We start from the raw sequence: 22,489 nt of genomic DNA, 5'->3' as shown, positions 1-22,489 counted from the left end.
AAAAAAAATTGCCAATGTATTATTGAGCAAAGTAATGGGTTTTGTCGTAATACTTTGACAGTTCTACATATTTGACTCTCTTCACCCATTTTTTTTACTCTTCCATCCCCTTCCCTCTGCCTGATGGTCCTCATCTTCTCCCAGATAGACCCTTAGAGTTTCATGTCTCTCTCTTGCCTACTAGAGTCTGTGTATCCTAAAACACAGGCTGTTGGCTGAGCCTGGGTTTCACTCAATATGATTGCTAGTTCCATTCAATTCTCAGCACTAGTGCATGCCCTCGTGTCTTTGTGGAGGTCAGAGCACTTTTAGAAATCTGTTCTCACTCATGCCATGCTGCACACTGCAGTCATCTGGCCCACCAGCTTTCGACTGATTCACCTGGCTGCACACACACTCTCCTCCCCTGAGAGTGTTAGGTGCGACAACATCTGAATTTTCACGTGGTTCCCCGGGAGCCAGCTTTGCTTATCAAGTTCATCTATCTGTTGAGACGTCTCCCAGGGCTCTTGGGTAGTACAGTTTTATACAACTAAGTGTTCTTTCCTGATCCTGGACATTGTGGGTCAGGCACCATGGGTCATTGGGAGTTAGGCATCAAATGAATGTTCTAGAAGACATCACAGATCACTGGATCAGATTCCAAGCAGTCAGGAGTCTGGTTATTAAAAGTATAGTCATATTTGCTCTTATTTTGGTTCTTTTCCTCATCTACATTCTCCTTTCCAATCTTCTTAGCAATTATAAAGAGTAAGTTTAATATAATTTTACTACTGAGTGTGATGCCCTTAATCCTAGCACTTGGGAGGTAGAGGCAGAGGCAGGTTGGATCTTTGTAAGTTTGAGGCCAACCTGGTCTACTTAAATGAGGTCCAGGCCAGCCAGGGGTAAATAAATAGTAAGCCATTGTTTTTGGGTTTTTTGGGGGGTTTTTTTGTTTGTTTGTTTTTTAAATTCTACTCCTAAAGCTGTCCTTGGATTTTCTGAGTTTCAGACTCTATCCAGACCTGAATTCATATAGGAAATTGATAGCCACTAGTCATTTCCCTTTTTAATTTTTTTTTAACATATGTTTATTTCAGGTAAAAGCTGAGCTGTGTGTATGCTTGCTACAGTGTGCATGAGGATGTTATGACAACTGTGGGAGCTGGTTTTCTCCAGTTGTTTGGGTCATGGTCAATAGTTTGGAGGCAATTTCCTGTATCAACTGAGTCATCGCCCAGCTCAGGCCATCTCCTTATGATGTCAATAGGACCTTCTTCATGAAGAGAGTCCATCATTAGTTCTTGGGTCAAAGCTCTCATGCGTGATTCAGTGCTATTCATTACCCCCAGTAACTAAATCCTGTGACAGGGAGACTGTCAAGAAACAAACCCTTGGTATTCATCCAGATATCAGCATCTATAGCACAGGATTATTTCAATGACTGATTTAGGTCAAGGATGGGCAAGCAGCTCAGGAGGATTCACCCTGGGTCCAGTTAGCTTTTCTTTAAGATAAAGTAGAAGCACAATGATGCTTAAGATTTTGCTATAGAGACAAAAAGGCGGATCCTTCACCTCCCAGCTACTCTGTCCAAAGTAAACCCTTCTAGCACCCTCATCAGAAGCACATTGGCAGTGAAGTCTCAGCTTCTCAGCAATGTCCTCCTCACCAGAATTCATCATAGTCCTCATTCACACAGTTCTCCGTGGAGCCAGCCTGAACAGTGGCACTACCTTTGAATACCTGAGTCAGGAGTGATGTTCTTGGCATAGCTCTGGCTCTGGGTGATGATTTTCAGGGGCCTGCACAGCTCCATGATTCACCGAACAGGACTGTGTCCTGCAGGCAACTGGGTTTGCTTGGGGTTGTTCAATGACTGCATGCTCCCACAGTTCCAGTCTTCTATGTACTGGACAGTTGTCCAGTGATTTGCTCTGGGGCTCAATTCTAGTGGTAAGTCTGGCCCCCGAACTTGAGAATGTGTGTGATCTTGAGTTTTAACAGCCAGCTTATCTGAGTGCATTCAAATGTTTTCTTTGCTTCCTCTTGATTGATTTTTTAAATGTAGGTATCTTATAATTCCGTCAAAGGTCGACAGTGCTGACAGGCCAGTAGCATGCAGGCTGCAGATGAATTTACCACAAAGACAAAAGGAGAAAATGTTTTAGCATGCAATGTTACAGCCACAGCTAATACCCTGATTTCATTATTATTTGTAAAGGCAGCCTCCCCCCCCACACACACACCTCAGAAAGGAGGAAGGGAGGAAGGGAGGAAGGGCTGGAGAGCTAATGGACACTTTCTGCTCTTGCAAAGAACCCAAGTTCACATCCCAACACTCACATCAGGCTGCTCACAACCATTTGCAACTCTAGCTCCAGGGAATTTGATACCCTCCTCTGGCCTCTTGCAGATACCTTCACACATGTGCACATACACACATATAGAAATATGCTTATACACATTAAATATATAAATGTGTGTGTTAAATAGGCACCAGATGAATGAAAAAGGCGGAGAGGAGGAGGACAAGAATGCTTCTAGGTATGGTGGAGGAAAAAGTTGTTTACAAATACGTGGAAGAGTGTAGCCAGAGGCATAGACATCTGGGAGAGTCCTGAGTGAACATGACCATGAGCTATGCCGTGGGAGGAGAGGGAGGAGAGGGCACAGCAGGGGAACCAGGTGTAGCAGCTAGGAGGCCCAAAGAGGACAGATAACCAAAATGGCTGGATTATATAGGGAAGGGCACGTGGGAGAAGCACAGTCCATCCCCCTGGGCTAGAGAAGTCTAGGATAGAGGCCTGTGATATGCCAGCCAGGAAGACCCTGTGATGCTAGGGACTGAGGAATACAGGGAGAACCTGGCAGCCAGTGTCAGCTTTGATATGTTAAGTAGACACATCCATTTGTCCTGGGTTTGAAACCTAACATATATGTGTGTGTGTGTGTGTGTGTATATATATATATTATACAGTATATTAATAATTCTTTATGAATATACAGTGCACATTAATAATTCTATACAACATATAATTAATGTATATCAATATAGTAGAATATATTAATTATATAACAATTACATAACAATATGTATTAATAATTAAACACATTTTTTTCTGGGCCTGGTGGTGAATGCCTTTAATGCCAGTATTGTGGAGGCACAGGTAAGTAGATCTCTGAATTAGAGACTAGTCTACATAGCAAGTGCAGGCCAGCAAGGCCTGTGTAGTGAGACCTTTCCTCAAAAATGTTTTCCCAATTCAAAAGAAGAAAAGAAGCCACACTGAACTTTGAATGTTCTATAAAGGTAATTTTGGCCTCAGTGATTGGCAATGTGGAATGTTAAAATTCCAAAGCTTCTTTATAATTTGTCTTGGGCTATCTTTAGCTGTCTTACTAGCCATTTTTTGCCCGCTACTGTGTCTGACCTAATATCCTTGTGCTTATCAGTAACATCTTTTCAAGTATATTAATTTAGCAGACTACTAGCTTCCACCAACCAAATGACCAAGCATGTGGTCAGGTAGTCCCAGATGTCCCCGTTTTCTGTAATCTACCTATCTGATGTTTCCACCAATATATTTCAAGCCTCTTGACTTTCTTAGCTTTGTTTCTATAAAACACCATAGTACTGTTACCACATTGGAACATACTAATGGGGTAACGTGAGTCTATTTCCAGCTCATGGTCATTCATTTGCCTCCCGAATAGAATAAATTACGTATCCACTTTGAAGTGAACATTGTATTTTTTTGCCTTGGCACATGGCTGAAAGGGGTAGAAGTCTTTTATAACAATTGAGTGGGAAGTTAGTCATCTCACAGATCACTCATATGAGGTATATATTGTTAGATCTGTCTAGATGTCACTGCAGTTACCTCTCTCTAACCCTCAACGGTAGCACTGTAATTCTCCCTGCTAATGAGGCTTGTTTAAGCCACCATGTGGTCACTGGGAATTGAACTCAGGACCTCTGGAGGAGCAGTCAGTGCTCCAGCCCATGAGTCTTGTTTGAAAGGATCTAGGATTCTGTGTCTCATTCACTCAAAGGAGTTGAGTAGGCTTCTTGCTTAAGTGAAAACCAGGAAATTGACAAGCAGCCTAATGAGGTTCTGTAATTCTCATCACAAGGTGCGGATAGGAAAGATGACACTGAAGCAGACTGCTCCTTGAGCTACAAGATTTAGTGCCAGGGGGACTATGATATGGTTTAAATTCTCTGGTCTGTCTCTTAAGTTTCTTGGCCTGTCAGTCTCTAAACTGGACACTTAGGGAGTTTGATTACAAACTCACCAGGCTGTTAACCTCCCTGCAACATGCGGTATCTCAGAATTAGCTCTGAGACCTAAGCTACCCAAAACTGGGAGGAGGCCGGCATGGGGGAAGGGGGGAGGCAAGTTACCTCATCTCTAGGATTTAGCACTTCTTTCTGGAGAACCTGTTGGAAAGTCACAGACATCTTAGTAGGGTGCCTGAAATACTGCAGGGAAATGTGGTCCCATTAACCCTTAGCTGAAACCTAACACTTCCACAAAAGAAATTACTAGGCTTCCAAGGCAACCAGATCCTAAACCACTAAGGACTTTGAATCCTGTATAATGGATTTGCATCAACCATCTTACTTCCCTCCAAGTCACACATTAAAAGACTTCTTCCTCCAAGTGCAGGGTCACCTCTTCCCCCAAAGGCTTAAAATAGTTATCTTTGCTCTCTCTGAGTAGTCTATTTTTTTCCTTTCCTTTCAGCCCCCACTGTTCTGTTTGGCATTAACCAACCTGACAGAAATGAATATTTTCTTAAAAGATGCTTTGGCTCAAACAATATTAAAACAATGAATCCCAAGAAATTGGGGTTTCTCTGGGAATCTGGTGTTGGAAGAAGAAAAGCCAGAGCCGATGCTCTTCTCTCCAGAACACTTCTCTCCTCCAGGAAAGGGATGGACAACCTCAGAGATGGTGACAGTCCAGTAATGAGCGGGGTCACCCCTCATCCTGGACTGCTTAGTATGCCCTGGGCCGCTATTAAACTTCAGTCTCACTTTAGTAACCCCAAGATAGATTAGTGGGGGTCACTGGGTCTTTTTGTCCCTTTTCCCAACATAGCCACATTGCATAAATCTCCTTTTTCTGGTTTTCCCTATTTAATTTGTATGTTTGTCTTCATGAGGTTGGGTGGCTGAACCTGGTTTCAGATAGACACTGTGACCTTGAGTTTAGTAACAGCTGCCGGGAACAATCTCAGTGTCCCTCTTGAATCTGACCCTTGTATATCTGAGTGGACAAGCGGAACTCTATAGCACCTCCTGTCTCTAAACATTGGCTATTTGGAGTCATGTAATAGTGTGCTTGTAGAACACACCAGAAGTCACTGGTCCTTGTTAAAGTGTGAGGGTTTTGCTGCTGTGTTTGACCTCTTTTTTTTTTTTTCTATAAATTTCACTTTCTCTATGTCCTCAATAATTTCATTCCTTCATATATGTTTTCTATGCTATTGACTAAATATGGGTAGCCTCCCTCCCTCACATACTCACTCTCCCTCCCTCCCTCCCTCCCTCCCTCCCTCCCTCCCTCCCTCCCTCCCTCCCTCCTGTCCTCTTTCCTCCTCCTCCTCCTCATTGTCCTCAGTCTGCCCTAGCCTGGGGTCATCCCTATCTGCCTCACATCTCTCCCCCTCCCCCTCCCCTCCCCCTCCCCCTCCCCCTCCATCTTATTCTCCCTCCCTCCTCCCCCTCCCTCACCCTCCTATTCCAGACATGGTATGCCTTTTGTCTTCTATGATGCAATGGGTTGTTTCCATAGACAATGAGTCTGAAATTCCCTCTGTACATCTGCAACCCTATCAGAAAGGCGAGGAAGCAAGTCCGGTCAGGAAAGCTGGGATAGGCCCTGCTTCTGCCCTTTCCCATTAATGAGGCCAGTGAGGATCTAGGAAAGTACTCTATGCAGTCTGGGTAGGCTTGTACCTAAAATGTCTAATTTGAATCTCCCTGTGGTAGGTGGGTGTGCTCCTCCAGTTGCTTAAGCTTCAGGAGGCGGGTCTGTGGATTGATGACCAATCAGGCAAGTTGTTTCGGGATGCATATCCAATGAAATATCCAGGTCTTAGGAAGATGGCCGCTACAAGTCACTGAGACTTTTGGTCCCCACCTTATTCGGGATCTGGATTCTTAGCATCTGTAGAGGAAATCTCGAGGTTTCTCTTCTCCATTTTGGCCTCACCTCCACTGACTGCAGGAACCACAAGAGGACACCAGGACATCGGGTCGCTGGAAATGGTTCGTGTGGGCGAGTGTGGTGGTGTGGGACAGTTCTTGACTGGGGAGGAGTCTCTGACTCTGATGAGTCTCAGAGCCGGATCCTCCTCGGGGTGGAGCTGGGCCAGCAGCCAGAGCTGCTGTCCGGTCTCCTGCCGAGCTCAATGAAGCAGATGTATCTGGGCTCTCTCAGTGCTGGGTCTATGCAGACTAGGTGGTATTGGCAGAGGGTGGTGGAGACTAGGTACGCGGATTAGGGGTTCGTGCACCAAAGGAGGTAAAAGGTGTGTTGACCCCCGAGCCCTGTGTGTGTTATTCTGAAACATATAGAGACATGAATCTTTTTACACTGTCATGATTTCTAAAATAACCAATAAATTCTTTTTCCTTGACTGCAGTTTTCCAAGTAAGCCCGGTTTTGCTTACTCTCTGGCCGTGGGCAGCCACTGTTCTTTTATTCCAATCTTAATCACTAATATTAAACCATACATTAACGTTTCACACAAAAATAAACCAATTCACAGGTTGCTGAATGGTTAAGAAAGTGTTAGAAAGGCTTGAAAGCGCACAAAGCTTTGCTGGAGTTCAGGCATTGGAGCTAATACAGGGACAAAGAGAGGGCTGTTGGGGATGGAATAATTCTCATCAATCAACTGCGCCAGCGAAACTGCGCTGAAACTGAGGACAAAGGCAGGAGTTCTTGTCTGTGGTTATTCCTCTTCTCTTGACAGCTGACCCTGTGATCACTGCCTGTGTGCCACACTCTGGTTTTGGGGTGCTCCTTCTGTAAGTTCAGGTGAGGGGTTGCATACAATGTGGCTGTTAAGCTCGTGTGTCTACCGTTTCTGATAAAATTTGGTATGTTTTCAGGCGTTGTTTATTGATGTCACTTTGTGCCTCCTGGAGTGCTGGCAGATAGTAGCTCTTTGCCCTCTCTGGGCTCTTATGCTTAAAATTTGAGTAAATCAGATTACAGTTGTTGCTTAATACTGGAGCCATTCTAGGCTTAAGCTACAGCATAAACTAACTGCAAGCAGTTGCCCCTCTTTTCCTCGGTCCATGTCTTATTCATGTCAGTGACGCCGGCTTTTCCAGTGAACCTTGCCGGTTGCTCTAGTTTCGTTCTGTCCCTGTAGTAACATGCTGAGACTGAAAGCATGGCTGGGGAGGAAAGGGTTCATTTGGCTTATATTTGCAGGTCACAGTTCATCAGTGAAGGAGTTTGGAATTGAAGCACAGGCAAGCACTTGAAGCAGAAGTCATGGAGAAATGCTACCTGCTGCCTTACTTACATGCTCATGCTAAATTAGCTTTCGTATACAGCCCAGGACCACCTGCCTAGGAAGGTGTCTTTTACAGTAGGCTGGGCCCTCCTTCATCAGTCAGCTATCCAATCCTCTGCAGACACACCCACATGCCAATCAGACCCAGACAGTTTCTCAGTTGATATTCTCTTCTTGGATAACTGTAGACTGTGTCAAGTTGACAGTCAAAGCTAACCAGGGTGCAGATTCAAGGGAATCTTCCTCCAAATTCCCTGACCTGTGCCCTTAGGCTAAGGATTCTTAGGACTGGCATTGAATTCTCTGACTTTCCAGGTCCCCCTGACATTGTCAGACTCACAGAAAGGGAGTGCCATATACATGGGTGAACGGGATTGGCCTATTGTTTGAAAATGGAAGTCCTGATGGAGGTAAGCCATGACAGTATGTGAATGTATTGTGAAAGGGGAAAACCCTAGGTGTTGGGCTCACAAACTTCTATTAGGGTTGGAGTAAAGAAAGCTGTTCTTAAACAAAGATAAACAGGAACAGACAAAACATAGGAGAGCCTGATGTGATCAAGGTGCCACAGTTAGCTCCCAGATTAGAACAGTTTTCTCTGAGGTTATCTGTGTTTAGGACTACAGTAAGGACTGGTATGTGCTGGCTCAGGCTGAGGGTGGATGAGTGATCATACATCTAGAGGAAAGAGACAAACTTTAGGAAAATCTTCCTAGAAAAGTATTTTATAAAAAAAAAAAAGAAAGAAAGAAAGAAAGAAAGAAAGAAAGAACAAAAAAGTATTTAAAGTATTTTATGTCTTGACCAGTTCAAGTGTTAAGGCTAAAGGTGGGAATCTGGGTTTTTCTGCATAGTAGGAATTAATCTGTCCAAATTATTTTCTGGAGCTGAGGATGTCAACCAGGTTTGTTCTTGTGTGTGTAAACACTCACTGCCATTGATACACCATCTTTATTTTGACTATTGTTAAGGACTCCAGAATTTGGAGTGTATAGATTCTCACTGTCTTTGATTTTAGTTTTTCTTAAAGTGTGATGAAGATTGGATGACAACATAAGCATCTAATTATTGCCAACTTTATCATGTACCACATTCAGGCTCTGTCTCCTAGGAAGACTTTCAACGACTTACTTTGCCTCTTGCTGACTTATTTAAGCTTTCTACCTTCACCCTCACAGCTCGGTCTATTTGGAGACAGGGTTTCTCTGTGTAGCCCTGGCTGTCCTAGAACTAGCTCTGTAGACCAGGCTGGCCTCAAGCTGCCTGCCTCTGTCTCCTGAGTGCTGGGATTAGATGTGTGACACCACCACCTGGCTGCCCTCACAGCTTAAAAGTATTTTTTTCTTGTTATTATATATGTATTATATATGTGCTTGGTACTTCAAGCACATGCATGTCACAGTCTCTTAGTGGGGGTCAGAGGCCGACTGTTTGGAGTCAGTTCTTTCTTCCATATTTATGTGAGTTCTGGGGTTCAAACTGAGGCCGCCACTGGGCTATATTGCTGACCCACTTTCTCCTCCTCCTCCTCTTCCTCCTCCCCTTCCTCCTCCTCTTCCTCCTCCTCTTCCTCCTGCTCCTTCTTCTTCTGATGTGTTTATTTGTTTTATGTATATGAGTACACTGTAGCTCTATTCAGACACACCAGAAAAGAGTATCAGATCCCATTACAGATGGTTGTGAGCCACCATGTGGTTGCTGGGATTTGAACTCAGACCTCCTTGAAGAGCAATCGGTGCTTTTAACCGCTGAGCTATCTCATCAGCCCTTATTGCTATAATTTTAAATACCTTCTTTTTTAAAGTTGGTCTTTCCTTTTTGTTTTAATTTTTACATAATTTAGAAAACATTTTTCATAATAAAATAGCTCCATATTTATAGAGCTGTATTTTATTTTAAATTATTAGAGTAAGTGTGCATGTGTGAGCAGATGCCCATGGACTCCAGAAGAGGCCCTCAGGTCCCTGGATCTGGAGTTCCAGGTGGTTGTTGTTGGAACACTGTCTAAGAATGGAGTCAGTGAGACTTCTGAGTGCTTGTGAGAAAATTCCAAGAAAACAAGACAAGAATAGTATATGACTCCAATTCCTCAAAAATGCAAAATTGATATTAGAGTGTGATTTTGTGCCCCTCCCAGGTATAACAGACAGAAGTGAGTTTATTTCAGATTATTCCTTACAACCGTGTACTGCTAATTGTTTATGTATCTACAGAAAAACATTGTTTCCATGAGTGGCTTGTCCACCATATGCGGCTTGTCCTTGTGGTTGTACAATGTGATTCCTCTTAACCCTCAGAATAAGAATTGTCTGATGCTCTGAATAAAGCTGACTGTTGCATGAGACTTTAGTCTGCCTTCTTTATTGGCTCCACTCTCCCAGCTGAAGCAGCTCCATATCCCACACCTGGCATTAAAGTGAAAATATATTCTGATAATAATTTTCTGTTTTTCAAAGAAACCAAAACTCCAAAATTGTCACTACATTCTAGTTACATTATGAACTAGGAGACATTTGGAATAATTTAACTATTACATCTTCTGGGTTATTCTGTTTTTTCATATACAATATAAAAAATGCAAGCACATGCAGATAATATTTATATTCATATAACCATATATATATATATATATATATATATGAATTTAAACATAAACACTTTGCTATTTATCTTTTAAAAACTATTTTATTATTTTGTGTGTTTTGTCTGCACGCATGACTGTGCCCCACATGTGTTCCTGGTGTTGATAGAGGCCAGAAGTAGGCATAGAATTCTCTGAAACCATAGTTATAGACAGTTATGAGACACCATGTGGGTGCTAGAAATTAAACCTAGGTCCTCCGAAGAACAGACAGCCTCTTATAACCTTTGAATCATCTCTCCAGCTCCTTCCCCCTTTCTTTCTTTCTTTCTTTCTTTCTTCCTTCCTTCCTTCCTTCCTTCCTTCCTTCTTTCTTTCTTTCTTTCTTTTTCTGTAGTATTTTTTGTTGGTTTTTTTGTTTTTCAAGACAGGGTTTCTCTGTGTAGCCCTGGCTGTCCTGGAACTCACTCCGTAGACCAGGCTGGCCTCGAACTCAGAAATCCACCTGCCTCTGCCTCCCAAGTGCTGGGATTAAAGGTGTGCGCCATCACTGCCCGGTTTCTTTTTTCTGTAGTATTAAATGATTCTTCTTCCTCCAAAGTCTGCTTTGCTATTCTTTTTTTAAACTTTTTTTTTTTTTCTTTTTGAGATAGAGTCTCACTGCATAAGTCTGCCAGCCTGGAACTCACTATCAGGCTGGACTTCAGCTCACCAGGATCTTGCCTCTGCCTCTCCAGTGGTAGAGTTAAAGATGTCTACTACCAGCCCAGCCAAACCTGTACTTTTTAAAGACATGATTTTAATATTAACAGTGTAGAAAAGTTACAACTTCATTAGCCAGGTCTGTAAGCAGTAGCAAGTTTTTAAATTGAGATTTTGTTTTCTTTTTAAGTCCTACGCAAGCTAGGTTTAGAAACTTGGGTGGGAGGGGAAAACTTCCCATTTTAATTTGTGGTTTTGTTTTTTATAGTAGAGAAAGCCCAGATATTCAGGTAATAGTTCTCATACCTTAATGACAATTGTAAGCTAAAATCTATCTTTAAAATGTAAAATATATCTGAATGTGCCTAATCTCATCTGATCTTGGAAGCTAAGAAGGGTCTAGCCTGGTTAGTCCTTGGATGAGATTCCATCTGGGAACATGGGGCACTGTGTGCTCTTTCTTTCTTTCTTTCTTTCTTTCTTTCTTTCTTTCTTTTTCCTTCCTTCCTTCCTTCCTTCCTTCCTTCCTTCCTTCCTTCCTTCCTTTCTAAGTAAGATATTAGCAATCATTTCTTTTGGGTAACATTGTTCAAAGAATGGAGTTTACAACTTCTGTTGAATCTTCTGTTGTAAACAAAGTTATTGTAAAGTGGATTTCTGAGGGATGGTGTTTGTTTGGATTGGCTGTGAAACACCTGTCCTGGAAATGTCAGGCCATGTCATTTCATTATTTTGACCCTAAGTACGCAATATTTATTTTCTTTATTTTTATTTTTAAATGCACTTTATATACGTTCCTATCACAGCCCCCATTCCTCCTCTCTTCTCAGTCCCACCCTTACAAATCCCTTCCCCCACTGGCCCCTCCTCTTCAGAGAAGGGGAGCCCCCCTTGAATACCACCTCACCCTGGGGCATCTAGTCCTAGTAGGACTAGGGGCATCCTCTCCCACTGAGGCCCAACCAGGCAATTCAGTTAATTAAGATAAGGGGATCCAATGACAGGGAACAGAGACAGAGACAACCTATGCTGCGCTGGTTAGCCGTCCCACATGAAGACCAAGGTGCACATTTACTACAAATGTGTAAGAGGTCTAGGTCCAGCTCCTATGTGCCCCTGGGTTGGTGGCCTAGGCTCTGTGAAGTCCTCATGGTCCAAGGTTAGTTAACTCTGTGGGTCTTCTTGACCCCTCCAGCTTGCTCACTTCTATCCCCAAATCTTCCACAAGACTCACGAGGCTCCACCTGATGTTTGGCTGTGGGTCTTTGCATCTGCCTCCATCCATTGCAGGATGAAGCTTCCAGTTAATCACCAGAGAGGCCCCCACTCTGATTTGCATTCTCACTTCCAGCCCTCTCCAGCCCCCCTTCTCCCCACCCCTGATCACCATCCCCTTCCTCCTTTTCAGCTCCTCTCCCACCCAGTTTCCTCTCTCCATCCACCTCCAATGACTGTTTAGTTTCCCCAGAGTGAGATTCATGCATCCTTTCTTAGGATCGCCTTATTACCTAGTTTCTTTGGGTCTGTGGATTGTAACATGGTTGTCCTGCACTTTATGGCTAATGTCCACTTATAACTGAGTATATACCATGTCTTTCTGGCTCTGGGTTACCTCACTCAGGATGATATTCACAAGTTCCATCCATTTGCCTGCAAAATTTATGATGTCTTTGTTTTAATAGCCAAATAGTGTTCCATTGTGTAGATAGATGTACCACATTTTCTTTATCCATTCTTCAGTTGAGGGACATTAGGTTATTTCCAGTTTCTGGCTATTATAAATAAAGCTTCTATGAACATAATTGAACAAGTGTCCCTGTGGTATAGTGAGCCGTCTTTTGGGTTTATGCCTAAGAGTGGTATAGCTGAGTCTTGAGGTGGAACTATTCCTAGTTTTCTGAGAAACCACCAAATTGATTTTCAAAGTGGTTGTACCAGTTAGCAATCTCACCAGCAATAAAGGAGTGTTCCCCTTGCTTCACATCCTTGCCAGCATCTGCTGTCCCTTGAGGTTTTGATCTTAGCCATTCTGATGGGTGTAAGATGGAATCTCAGAGTTGTTTTGATTTGCATTTCCCTGCTAATTATGTTGAACATTTCCTTGAGTGCCTCTTGGCCATTCGAGATTCCTCAGTTGAGAACTCTCTGTTTAGCTCTGTATCCCATTTTTTAATTGGGTTATCTGGAGTACTTCTTTTCTTTGACAAGATGTCTTAGGAAACATACTGTGTCTCTCTTTGCCTTCTCAGTGGTTGCTGAATTTCCTTGGTCCTCTCAGAAGGAAAAACAAACCTGAACAGGGATCCAGAACCTGTTTTCTTTTCCTTTCTCTTTTTTCTTCCTGCGTTATATAAAATGTCTCCCTAATTCTTCCTGCCTTTTGTCCTGTCTCACTTATCTTTTCCTTTTTCACACTGAAACAATTCCTTACTTCTGGATAAAACTAGATCATAATCTCACATCCTCCTCTGCTTTTTAAAAAAACTTTGTTTTAAAAACATATCCTCAGCTGGGCAGTGGTGGCACACGCCTTTAATCCCAGCACTTAGGAGGCAGAGGCAGGCGGATTTCTGAGTTCGAGGCCAGCCTGGTTTACAGAGTGAGTTCCAGGACAGCCAGAAGTACACAGAGAAACCTTGTCTTGAAAAACCAAAAAAAAAAAAAAAAAAAAAACCAAACCAAACCAAAACCAAAAAAACATATCCTCATACCGGCATCCTTTTAACATCTTTCTTGCAAGCATCAGAGTAACACTCGGGCTTCCGTGAAGATATCCCAGTTCTGCCACACTTTGCCTGGGCATTGATGCTCTGGAACACCTTTAATTTTGTATTTTTCATTTCTTTAAAGTCAGGACTATATGGATGGCACTCCCAAGATTTGCCTCCGGTTCTGATGGAGCCTCTGATGCTTGCAGACAAAGCCTTTGCCAGGTGCAGCTTTGTGCTCAGATGCATTTCCTGCTGTCTTAATGCCTGCGGAGAAGGTTTTGGTTCAAAGGTGCTGATCTCAAATTACAGCTCCTTTCTCAGCTTTTGTGTCTTGCAAGTTCCAGTAAGCATGTCCCCCTAAAGGAATTCTGAATCATTCAATGGATTTTCTAACTGAAAGCTTAATACTCCTCTATAGTCCTCCTGTATAAGTCATAGTTCTCTAAAGAAGCAGTGCTGATAGAATGAACTTGCGCGCGCACTCGAGCACACATGCACCATTTATTAGAGCGGTTTACAGGCTATGGTGCCAGTTATCATAACTGCTGAGTCACCTCTCTGACCCTGCATCGTAAGTCTTACTCAATTTTTATTTAAGAATGCTCTATAAGAAAGCAGGCACACACTTCTAAATGTAGAATATATTCAAGTCCCTCACACATGGTGAGAAGAGTGATTAAACGCCTTCTTGTCTTAGTCACTGTTTTATTGCTGTGAAGAGATATCATGACCAAAGCAACTCCATTGAGTGGTGGTTTTCCTCCCGTGCCCTTGTTCCCAGAAATAATGACTTTGAGACTCGATTACGTTTACAAACACCTTGGCTGTAAGCTTTGGCTTTTTCTCCAATTACCTTATAACTTACGTTCTATTTATTCTAAGTTCTGCCATGTGGCAGTCTGCCCAGCTCTTATATCTTTGTGCCTCCTCTCCCCATCCTCACAAGTGCAGGCCTGGCTCTATCCCAGAATCCTTTATGTCTACCAGATGTGTCACCTTCTACTCTATCCATAAAGTACACAAGAGATTCTCGATTCTCTCTATACAGCTCTGTTATTGGTAAGGCGGGAAGGCTCTGGGAATGGGAGTCCAGTCCTCTGGAAAAGCATCCTGTGCTCTCAACCAGGACCAAAGTTTCTCCTGGCTGGCCTGGAACTCACTCTGAATCCACCTGTCTCTGCCTCCTGAGTGCTGAAGTTAAAGGCATGCACCACCACTACCACGTTTGAACCAGCTTCTTAAAAATTCATCATTCAGAAAATATACTGAGTCTAACCAAATAGCTTCTCTCTGATAACCATATGGTAATGCGGTATGGATTCAGAGAGGACAGGTGATATAAGGACACACATTGTTGACATCAACTGTTTAGGAAAGCCACGTCATTTTTATAGTCACGTATGGAAGAGTCACTCTTAATCATAGTTCTCAGATAACAAGAGAAATAGAACGTTTTCCTTTGGCGTTTATAAGAATATGTAGTATTGGGATAACTAACATCAGATTTTCTTTGGAAGATCAAATAATCCCAATTTATTATAAAAGCTCTTCCAGTGACCCAGTGGACAAAAAGAACTTAGCACAACTTATGAAGGCAAAGGCTGACCTATTCCGCTGATGCTTTAGCAGATTGTTCCAGTCTACTGTCTGGAACTGCATTAGAGAACCTTAGTATATGTGAACAGTTTAAAAGCATGGCGCCCAAGACACCTTGAATGTATGGAACTTGGAATGTGGTGTCACAGTAAGTTCTTATGAAGCCCAGGTCCCTGGTACCATAAAGTTTGTCTGTGTGAAAATGCATGTGGGCTCTTTCAGGAGTCGGTGACCTTTGAGGACGTGGCTGTGCACTTCACCGTGGAGGAGTGGGCTCTGCTGGATCCATCCCAAAAGGAGCTCTACAAAGATGTGATGAAGGAAATACTGAGAAACGTAGTCTCCATAGGTAAAGAGAGACACCATCATTGTCACAGTAGGTCATTCATCATTGCCGCTGCAAGGGACTGAATGGTAAAGAGCCACGTGGCTATACTTAGCTGGCAGGGAGCACCAGGATCAGGAAGGAGCACCAGGATCAGGAAGGAGCACCAGGATCAGGAGGGTGGCTTTTTAGAGTGCAGCTGCTCATCCTCTCTACTTGGGATGTGCTGACCCCTGAGATGTCCCCAAAGGCAGAAAACTTGAGCAAATGACTGATGGTAGTAGGGATTGTGTTCACACTCTGTCCTGAAAAACGGGGGGAATGGGTAAATGTATGAGGTGGGATTACCACATGAATTTAGTGGGACTCTACTAATGTTTTTAGTGTAATATCATGATTGATAAGGATTAATCTTCATCTGTATTTTAGGAGACATAAGGAAACGCCAGAAGATTGAAAATGAATACCAAAATTCTGGGAGAAAACTAAGGTAATCCAGACTCCTCAAGGTTTATGTTGTCATAGGATATTTTACCAAGAGATAAAAGATACAAATATATCAAGCTTCAGTCTGAGTTGATCCTAGGAAATTGCCTCCAAAATTGCCAATATGTTTCATGTCATCAGTGAGAACATCTCAGATATTCAAGTATTGGACACAATGGAGTATCACGATGCCAAGAGTGAAACTTAATCATATGTCATATGTACAAACTTTACACCATATACGTTATGGAAAATGAAGTATCAGTTTATCTACCATCTCAGGTAGGAGGCGCATAAAAACAAAAATCGGAGAACTCTCTTACACAGGAACTAATAGTTGAGATAACACGCATAGGTGGGGGTAGGGTTGCACCTTTCATCCTAGCACTTGGGGGTCAAAAGCAGGTGATTCTCTGATTTAGATGCCACTCAGCACTTCAAAGTGAGACCCTATCTCAAAAAAAACAAAGATACCTCAATATAGATATTTGTCTTAGATAGGGTTTCTATTACTGTGAAGAGACACCATGACCACAGCAACTCTTATAAAGGAAAACATTTCATTGGCGCTGGCTTACAGGCTCAGAGGGTTAGTTTGTTAGTGTCATGGTGGGAAGCATGGTGGCATGCAAGCAAATCCGGTGCTGGAGTTCTACGTCTGGATCTGCAGGCAGAAGGAAGAGAGAGTGATGCTGAGCCTGGCTTGACCTTCTGAAACCTCGAAGTCCACCCAGTGACAGACTTCCTCCAACAAGGCCACACCTCCAATATTGCTACTCCCTATGAGTTTATAGGGGTCATTGTTATTCAAACCACCCCAACATTTAAGTAGTTCAAATTACAACAAGATTTTTGTCATCAGTATTCTGCATCAAATTGTACACAATATTAAAAATGTCTGTTTAAATGTGACATAATTCAATGTTTGCCAAACATGGAAACAATACAACACAACTTGTCATTGTGTTTTTTTTTTAAAGATTTATTTATTTTTTATTTATATGAGTACACTGCAGCTATCTTCAGACACACACTAGAAGAGTACATCGGACCCCATTACAGATGGTTCATGTGGTTGCTGGAAATAGCACTCAGGACCTTTGACAGAGCAGTCAGTGCTCTTAACTGCTGAGCCATCTCCCCAGCCTGTTGTTGTGTTTTATTTTTTTTTAATACCATTATACCACTTGCTTTTATTATAGCTGTCCTCAAATCATGGTACACAGCATCCAGTCAAAATATGTTCAAAATTCTCAGAAAGCATAGAATCAATATTTCTACTAGTAAATCATTAATAATCAAAAAATGATTTTTTCATTTCTTACAGATGTCAACTGGTGGAGAAACTCCGTGACTGTCAAGAGGGTCATGAGTGTGCAGAGATCTTCAAACTCTCTACAGAGGGCACGGTGAACCATAAATTTTACCCAGGAGTACATATTTGTAAAAGAAATGGGTTTGTCAATGTACTTATTGGCCACTTAGCTCTAAATGTGCGACTGAAACCTAGGCCAGGGCAGAAGTCAAATGAAGATCAGGAACATGGAAAGGACGTGCATAATAATAAGGAATCTGAGGATACCTCCAGCTCTCCCCCGTCTCTGCCGAAGCAGCGAAGTGCTGAGCCTGCAGAGAAATCTAATAAAACTAAGCATCCTGATGAAGACTTCAGACGTGGTCAGAATCGTGAAAGGACCCCTGCTGAAGAAAAACAACACAAATGTAAGCAGTGTGGGAAAGCTTCTGCTTCTCTCCGGTCCTTGAAGAGGCACGAGCAACATTACCATACAAAGAAATGCTTTAAATGTAAGCAGTGTGGGAAAGCCTTCCCTTTCCCGAGTGCCCTTCAAGTCCATGAAAGGATTCACACTGGTGAGAAGCCCTATGCATGTAAGCAGTGTGGGAAAACGTTTGCCCATTCCAGTTCTCTTCTAAGACACGAAAGAATTCACACTGGCTCGAGTCCCCACGAGTGTAAACTGTGCAGGAAAACCTTTACTCGTTTGAATTCTCTTTTAAGGCATAAAATAATTCACACTGGTGAGAAGCCCCATGCGTGCAATCAGTGTGGGAAAGCTTTTTCTCGGTCTGCTTCCCTTCAAAGACACACAAGACTCCACACTGGAGAGAAACCCTATGTGTGTAAGCAGTGTGGGAAAGGCTTCATTACCTCTACTTACCTGCAAGTTCACGAACGAACTCACACTGGGGAAAAACCTTACGCGTGTAAGGAGTGCGGGAGCGCCTTCATGCTTTGGACTCAATTTCAAAAGCATAAAGTAGTTCACAGCGGTGTGAATCCCTTTGTCTGCAAGCAATGCGGGAAAGCCTTCACTCGTCTCGGTTCCCTACAAATACATGAGAGAATTCACACTGGTGAGAAGCCCTATGTGTGCAAGCAGTGTGCAAAAGCCTTCATGTCTTTGACTCAGTTAAAACGACATGAAATAGTCCACAGTGGCATCAAGCCCTACATGTGCAAACAATGTGGGAAGGGGTTTCTCTGCTCTACCACCTTTCGGAGTCATGAGAAGCTCCACAGTGGCAATAACCCGTATGTGTGTTCACAGTGTGAGAAAGTTGTGAGTTCTCAGAGTGCTTTGCGGAAACACAAAATGATTCACACTGGAGAGAAGCCCTGCGTGTGTAAGCAATGTGGCAAAACATTCACTCATTTAAGTTCTCTTCAGTACCATGCACTGATGCACAGCGGACAAAAACCCCATGAATGCAGGAAATGTAGGAAAGGCTTCCGGTCTCTTAGTCACCTTAAAAAGCACGAGAGAACTCAGCACTGAATAGAAACCGGATGAGTGTAAGCAGCCTGAGAAACGGGTGCATGTAAGCAGTGTGAGAAAGCCATTCTCAGTGGCATAAATCCATAGGTTTGTAAGCAGTGTTTACACCCTTTAAATGGCTGCGGTGCTTTCACATAAACTTACTGGAGAAAGGGGGGGGGGGGATTTTTTGCAACCAATGTGTGAAAGCCTCTATAGGATTGATTAAAAAAAAAAAAATGAAATAGCCAGAGTGGAGGGGAACCTTTTAAAAAACAATATGGAAGCCAGGCATTGGCGGTGCATGCCTTTAGCCGCAGTACTTGGGAGGCAGAGGCAGGTGAAACTCTGTGAGTTCAAAGCCAGCCTGCTTTACAGAGGGAGTTTTAGGATATCCTGTCTCAAAACAGAGAAACTCTGTCTCAAAAAAAGTGATGGTGATAATGATGAGTAAGGAGGAGGAAGAGGAGGAATGGTTTTTATATTAAAAGTTTTCTTCAATTACATGAATGAACTCACACTAGTGAAAAGCCGTATGAGTGCAAGTGATGTTTAAACTTTTTGTAGTCCCAAATCCTGGAAAAGACATGGCAATGATTAGATTGCAGAGAAACCTGGTGCATGTTTGCAATGTAGAAAGTCTCCACTTCTCTGCTTCCTCCAAATATGTATAAGAAGTCAGCTAGAGGGGGCTGGAGAGAGTCCTCTGTGGTTAAGAGCACGGACTGTTCTTATAGAGGACACAGGTTCGATTCCCACCACCCACATGGAAGGCCACAACTGTCCCAACTCCAGTTCTAAGAGACATAGTGCTCTTTTCTGACTTCAGGGGCCCTTCATGTACATGGCACACAGACATACATGCAGGCAAATTACCCACACACACAATAAAAAATAAAGTCATAGCAGAGAGAAAACCTTTGTGTGTAGGCAGTATTGAAAAGCCTCTGATTAGCACAGTTTCACAGACATGAAAGAACCTACCCTAGAGTAACCTTAAATATGGAATTTACTTCAAACATTCTTTTTAGACTCATTTATTTCATGTGTATAAGTGTTTTGCCTGCATGTGTGAATGTGTGTCACATGTGTGCAGTGTCTGCCTCACCCTAAAGAGTGCCTGAAGTTACAGATGGTTGTGAGTAGTCTTGTAGGTGCTGGGATCTGAACACAGCCCTTTGTAAACACAGGGAGTGCTCTTAAAAACTGAACCATCTTTCCAGTCCGGTAATTCATTCTGGACTCTTATTTCTAAATTTTGTTTTACAAAACAAGCGTAAGCCGAGTATGTGAGATAGAATGACAGTTTATACCCATGAAATGGGGAACAGTAAGCAGCACATTTGAAGAAAACAAAACAAAAAACAGCTGTAGAAAGAAAGTAAACTATCGTGAAATGATTCTGTAAGGTTTCTTAAAGCAGCAAACTGGGTTTAATGGGCGATCTCTTCTTGCATCAAATCTGGTACGTTTCTGTTTGCATTGTGAATTGTGTTAGATGCATTGTTGAGTTGACATTTAATTGTAACATGTCAATATTCATAAATGCCTTTTTTCAAGCAATTGTGGTTAATTAAAAATGACTTCTTGAGAATATTGGAATTTTTGCACTGCTTTCATGTGCTTGGATCTGACCATTTTGTGTGTGCTTTTATTCTTTTTATGAACAAAAATTATTAAGTGTGTGTATGTAAGACCATGCATTTGTGTGTATATATATATATATATATATAGTGTGTGTGTGTGTGTGTGTGTGTGTGTGTGTGTGTGTTTCCGAATGAGCTTCCTCTCTACCGCTTCCCGCACAACTTACAAGTTTCTTGGTGCCAAAATCTCTTTTCCCTAACAATTGCTTCTTGTGAACTCTGTAATTCTCTGACTTTCCTGGGCCTTGTGTCATGAGAATGATTCACATGAATCTTTCCCTGCCTCGGGAGAAATGTTTCAACTTGCAGGGAATAACCACACAAGACTCGAGGCCCCTTTCATACTCTTGTTTTTGAGACAGGCTCTCACTATGTAGATCTGGCTGTCCTGTTCAGTCTGTAGACCAGGCTGACCTTGAATTCACAGAGATCTGCCTCCTCTGCTTTCCAAGTGCTGAGATTAAAGGCGTGCGCCACTACACCCAGCTATGCTTTTCTATTCCTTCTGCTCCTTCTCCTGTGATGATCACAGATTGGAGTGTAATGCTGGAGGTGGGGATACAGACATCTGATCGCTTTCCTTCATGTACGGCTGATAACCAAGGATGTACATATGCACAGAGACACACAGATGCATACGCATAATTAAAAATAAAAATTTAAGAACCGAGAGCAATGTTGAGTAGAGCCGCATGGAAGGAGACAGTTCCTAATCCACCACTTTCTAAACCACAATCGGCTCTCCTTGGGCCATGGAACTCATTCATGTTTAGGTGCCAGCTTGTGTTTCTTGGCAAAGAATGGACCCAAGATGTTAGACAGGGCCATGCCATTTTGTAAACAACCTCGACTTTGGTTGAACTGGAACGATTTCTGTAACGACAGTAGTCTGATTCCCAGTACTTGAAGCAATTCATTTTTTTCTCTATTATTGCTCTTCCTGCTCCAGGGTTATGGAGCCTTTATCCCAGATATTGGCTAACCAGGGATCAATCCATCACCTAACATTGTTTAACTGACTGCTCACTGCCTGCCTCTGGCAGAGGGCAACTGCAGGGCTGAAATGGAGCCTACGAATGTCCTTCTCCACTGTTTCCTTTCTGCCCTATAACCACGGCAGGGTTGGCAGATAGGAAAACTTCGATTTTTATAGCCCTTTTGTAGGCTTCCCAAATAAAGGCCTTCCCTGTCTTAAGTCACTCATTCCCTCATCTTTCCTACTCAAGAAACATACATAAGGGGGCACAGAGCCACATGCTAGCCTTCCAGTCTCCTGCTAGAGCTAGTTATCTGGTTTGAACTGGCCCCTGGTCAGTAATGTGTCCCTTCTCTTTCCACAACCATAGTTACTGAATAGAACACAACTGGATGCATAAGCTGTCCTATTCTGCATTTTTATTGCAGGGGATAAATTTATAATCTATTGGAAAGACAATTGCCCATTCTCAGGATAGCTTTCTTAAAACCAAAACAAACAAAACAAAACCCTGATCTGTTTGTAGCCACTCTGCCTTCTGTGAATTACTGCTCAGGCTTTAAATATTCTCAGAAGTGAACAAGCACCCGTTTTCCTTATTACTGATATTTCCCCCCTAGGATCTCCATGTCAACACAAGTCTTCCCATGTTTGATTTCGAGTGACCAGCATAGTCTCCCTTGTCTGTTTTGCCCTTCCCTCAACCCCCCCTCCTTAGCTTGGTTTCACATTTTAGGAACAGTTTGTTCAAATGAGTCATATATTTCCATATTTCATAATATATCATGCCAGGGGCTTCAGCCCAAGACCGGACTGTATCAACCTCTTTGTTCTCATATGAAAACAGTCCTATTTTGGCCAATGAACACCACCCGTGATGGCTATTCTTGGTTGTCAACTTGACTACACCTGGAATTGACTAAAACCCAAAAATGGAGGACACCTTTGTGAGGGGGTTTACTTAATTTGAAGTGGGAGGCTCCACTTCTAACCCAGGGTTTTGATGTAGAAAGACAAGCCATGAATCCAGATTTCTTTTGAGCTGGGAAAACCCACCTCTAATCTGGGCCATACCTTCTCCTGGAAGTTTACATAAGGAGAGAGGAGAAGGATGCTTTTGCTCTTTGCCTGCTTGCTCTCACCTTGCCAGCACATCCATTCCTTC

At 42.7% G+C, this 22,489-nt stretch overlaps 1 protein-coding gene across 4 annotated transcripts; it reads left to right on the top strand.

Moving 5' to 3' along the window:
• Positions 1 to 5,810: 5,810 nt before the first annotated feature.
• Positions 5,811 to 21,150, top strand: LOC143435939 (uncharacterized). Of its 4 annotated transcripts, XM_076919699.1 has the most exons (6): positions 5,811 to 6,262; positions 6,973 to 7,037; positions 7,840 to 7,934; positions 15,337 to 15,463; positions 15,869 to 15,929; positions 17,253 to 21,149. In XM_076919699.1, the coding sequence occupies exons 3-6, from the start codon at positions 7,917 to 7,919 to the stop codon at positions 18,721 to 18,723; spliced, it is 1,677 nt and encodes a 558-aa protein (XP_076775814.1). In that variant the 5' UTR covers positions 5,811 to 6,262; positions 6,973 to 7,037; positions 7,840 to 7,916; the 3' UTR covers positions 18,724 to 21,149. The 4 variants fall into 4 exon arrangements, with proteins under 4 accessions (XP_076775814.1, XP_076775813.1, XP_076775811.1 ...); XM_076919698.1 differs by lacking the exon at positions 6,973 to 7,037; XM_076919696.1 differs by having other exon boundaries at positions 6,973 to 7,934.
• Positions 21,151 to 22,489: the final 1,339 nt, after the last annotated feature.

The sequence above is a fragment of the Arvicanthis niloticus genome, chromosome 22 (genome assembly GCF_011762505.2).
Source record: "Arvicanthis niloticus isolate mArvNil1 chromosome 22, mArvNil1.pat.X, whole genome shotgun sequence".
Taxonomy (NCBI): Eukaryota; Metazoa; Chordata; class Mammalia; order Rodentia; family Muridae; genus Arvicanthis; species Arvicanthis niloticus.
The sequence above is the reverse complement of the archived record's forward strand: the minus strand, read 5'-3'. Positions and strand labels throughout refer to the sequence as shown.